Source organism: Chaetomium globosum, genomic scaffold (genome assembly GCF_000143365.1).
Source record: "Chaetomium globosum CBS 148.51 scaffold_2 genomic scaffold, whole genome shotgun sequence".
NCBI classification, from domain to species: Eukaryota; Fungi; Ascomycota; class Sordariomycetes; order Sordariales; family Chaetomiaceae; genus Chaetomium; species Chaetomium globosum.
The window spans coordinates 3,595,200-3,598,015 of NT_165977.1; the positions used below are offsets into that span (position 1 = coordinate 3,595,200).

Sequence of the window (2,816 nt, forward strand, 5' to 3'; positions counted from 1 at the left end):
CCAGCAGGTCGAGTACTGTCTGGCGATGTAGGACGAACGTGTTGACTCGAGCACTCTCTGCCTGTTTTTGGCGTCCAAGTCTAGAAGTCCTGATGTCTCGCTCCAGGCAAACAGACGCTGCTGTTCCATTCGCAGACGAAGGTTGAGATACTTGCAATCATCTGGGAAATTCGAGGCCGTGATGAGTAGTTGAATCCCCTGCACAGCGCCCGTGTACACCTGAAGTCCTATCGACGCCACGCCGATGGCAAGGCCTGCCATTGACACGGGATCCATGGTTGGTGTCAGGGATCGCAGTCTGGACTTTGTACTGTGCAGTCTGTATTTTGAATAGGAGCGAGGGAAAAAGGGGTGGGGGCGAGTGGGGGAGAGTGGTGCTGGGTGCAAAGTCAGCCCCTGGCCCAATACACATCCGGTGAGGAGGGGTTGTGGGAGTGGAAAGCTGGTGTTCTCTACATACAGCCTCAGCTATGTAACCTTCTCTCTGGCTACCTACTCAACTACTGGTCTCTCAAACCCCAAGCGTGTTGTCTGACGTCGGATGCCGATCAACTTGTCCGGAACATGGAGGGGGAAAGCTTGGTGGCTTGGTAATCGAGCCCTAACCCTGCCAAGGACTATTGGTGTTGGACAAACCAATTGTCCTCGATCACGTTCGAGGGCGAGTTGTGTGGTTGTCTCAGTTGTGCTGTTAGCGTGATGTAACGCAAGCACGCCTGTGCCACCACACGCCGTGTGGATAGAGTAACCGGGCCGTGAACATGATTGATTGCTAATACCGGCGATATTAACGCCAAGTGCTGACTCTGAGATACCCATTGTCACTGGGAAACGAGAAGGAGAAAAAAGGGAGAAGTCTGGGCCTCAGTCCTTGCTGATGGTGAGGGGAAGTGCCCTGGCAAATATTCGTAGCTTGGAGGGAAATCTGTGCGAGCCACTGTCCCCGATATGCACCGGCCACGGAAGGTGCAAAGAGAACCCCAGTAGCAGTGAGAGCCTCGACGAACAAACCACGTTGAACCGCAATCGGCCCTAACCCTGGTGGATGGAAGGGAGCAGTGAATCAAGATAAGAGAAGGAATACAGGAAAGTAAAGGAAACATAGACTTTGAGCTTCTGAATGGCTTTCTTTTCGTACCTCTCGTCGAAGGTTTCGTTTGCGCTTACATTCTGATAACACACCTCCCCGTCAGACGGCGGAGAATATGTTTCCGCCCCACACCACTCGGACTTCTGCAACGGTTCAGCCAATAGCTCCGTCGCTTGGATGGGGCCGCCGTTGGAAGCTGCCGTTGAGTCTCCATCCCTCGAAGTGTTGAATTCAGGTTCAAAACCTTCCATTTCGAGAAGCTGGACTTGGCACCTTCCTGCTGCCCTTCTATCTTTCTTCTGAAGGATTCATCGGCTTCTGGATTGGCTGGCTCTGCTAGCCCTGCTGGCCCCATTGCACACCAACTCACTCAGGTGACTGACTGATTGTGTTGGCGATGGCGACAAGCCGGGCGAACAGGCTTCTTCCGCGTACGCCAGCGTTGCATTTCCGCCGTTTCAAACTGCAAGGGCCCCATCCCCGGCGTCCCGGTGCCAATCAGCAAGACTCGGTCGTCGAGTTTCAGCTGCATCGGCCCTGCCCACCACGAGTTGTCGTCAATCAGCAGAGCCCAGATCTTCGCAATCGCAAACATGATTAGGTAGCGCTCGGCTCAGAGTCCCGAGTATGGAACTTACTGCGTACAGAGGATATTCAGGATAGCGAAGGATAGATTGCCACTTGTGCCTGTCGGTTGCCCGCCTCAACCCCCCACCCACCACATCTTAGGTTCCTTGAATGATCTGCACCGTTGACAACCCGGTCCCGCATTGGCCCTCTGTTCATCGCAAACTTGGTGAGACATCCCGATGCGCCTCTGTTTTCATCCAACATCACGACTCGGGACGGTGTAGAAAAAGAGACTGCCGGGCCCATCACCGTTCACCTCGGGCACTCAACCTCGCCAAGTCGCATCTTTCTCATCTAACCGGTGTTCCGGGTGGAGATCTCGATTTCGCTGGCAAATTGAACGTCGTCTTGGGTTGCACGAGAGGGTCAAGAACCCGGGACGAAGGTCAGAGACACCCCATCGTGTCCCCGCTGCATCCATGGCCGATCCCTGCGTGTCCCCTTGCCGGGGGATGAGGGCTAGGCTGGGCCGAACGGGAGGGACGGGTCGCGAAGAAAGTCGAGGCCAAATGGCCAAATGCGGAGAGGAACTGACAAAGTTGACATTCATTCATCCGATCCAGGTCATCGTCAATCCCGTCATCTCGTGGCAAACCATCTCGAAGAAATACAAGGGACCAGCTTTGGATCTAGTTTGGGTCAAAGGAAGAAAACCAACATCCCCGAGACCAGGGCAGCAGCGCGATTGTTCCTCGAGCTACCACGGGCTGGAGCACTGACAGGCCAGGCCTTTGCTAATTGATGAGCTTGGTTGGGCCTTGCCTTGCTTGACCCGCCTCCTCGATTCGCTGCAACCCCCTTCTCGATCCCTCCTCCATCAACCTCGTGGTGCCCGAGATCCTCCCTCCTTTTTGCACCTCACAGCGCGTCGTCTGGCCTAAATCCCCACGTTCGAATTGAAAATCATCAAATCTGGTGGCCGACCATGGAGACTTACTCAATAGGCGCCCCACAGCTGACGGCGGCTTCCAGTAACGGCTCGCCCTCGGTGTCCAGCGACAGCCCAGGAACGGCGACCTCGTCTACCACTACCCCGATGCACTCGGCGACCACTGATGCCCGCCTGGGTCAGCAGCCAGCCGCACCTCCTTCGGTC

The 2,816-nt window shown here is 55.5% G+C and overlaps 2 protein-coding genes across 2 annotated transcripts in view; one reads left to right on the plus strand and one right to left on the minus strand.

The window, feature by feature from the left end:
* Positions 1–276, minus strand: part of CHGG_03250 (uncharacterized protein) — a gene marked incomplete at both ends in the record, with an annotated part of 1,849 nt that extends 1,573 nt beyond the window's left edge. The window contains one exon of the mRNA XM_001229765.1: positions 55–276. Within this exon, the coding sequence (XP_001229766.1) occupies positions 55–276 (222 nt within the window). The remainder of the gene's footprint in view (positions 1–54) is intronic.
* Positions 277–2,645: 2,369 nt separating this feature from the next.
* The window catches only part of CHGG_03251 (uncharacterized protein), a gene marked incomplete at both ends in the record, with an annotated part of 8,867 nt that continues 8,696 nt past the window's right edge, over positions 2,646–2,816 (plus strand). The window contains one exon of the mRNA XM_001229766.1: positions 2,646–2,813. Within this exon, the coding sequence (XP_001229767.1) occupies positions 2,646–2,813 (168 nt within the window). The remainder of the gene's footprint in view (positions 2,814–2,816) is intronic.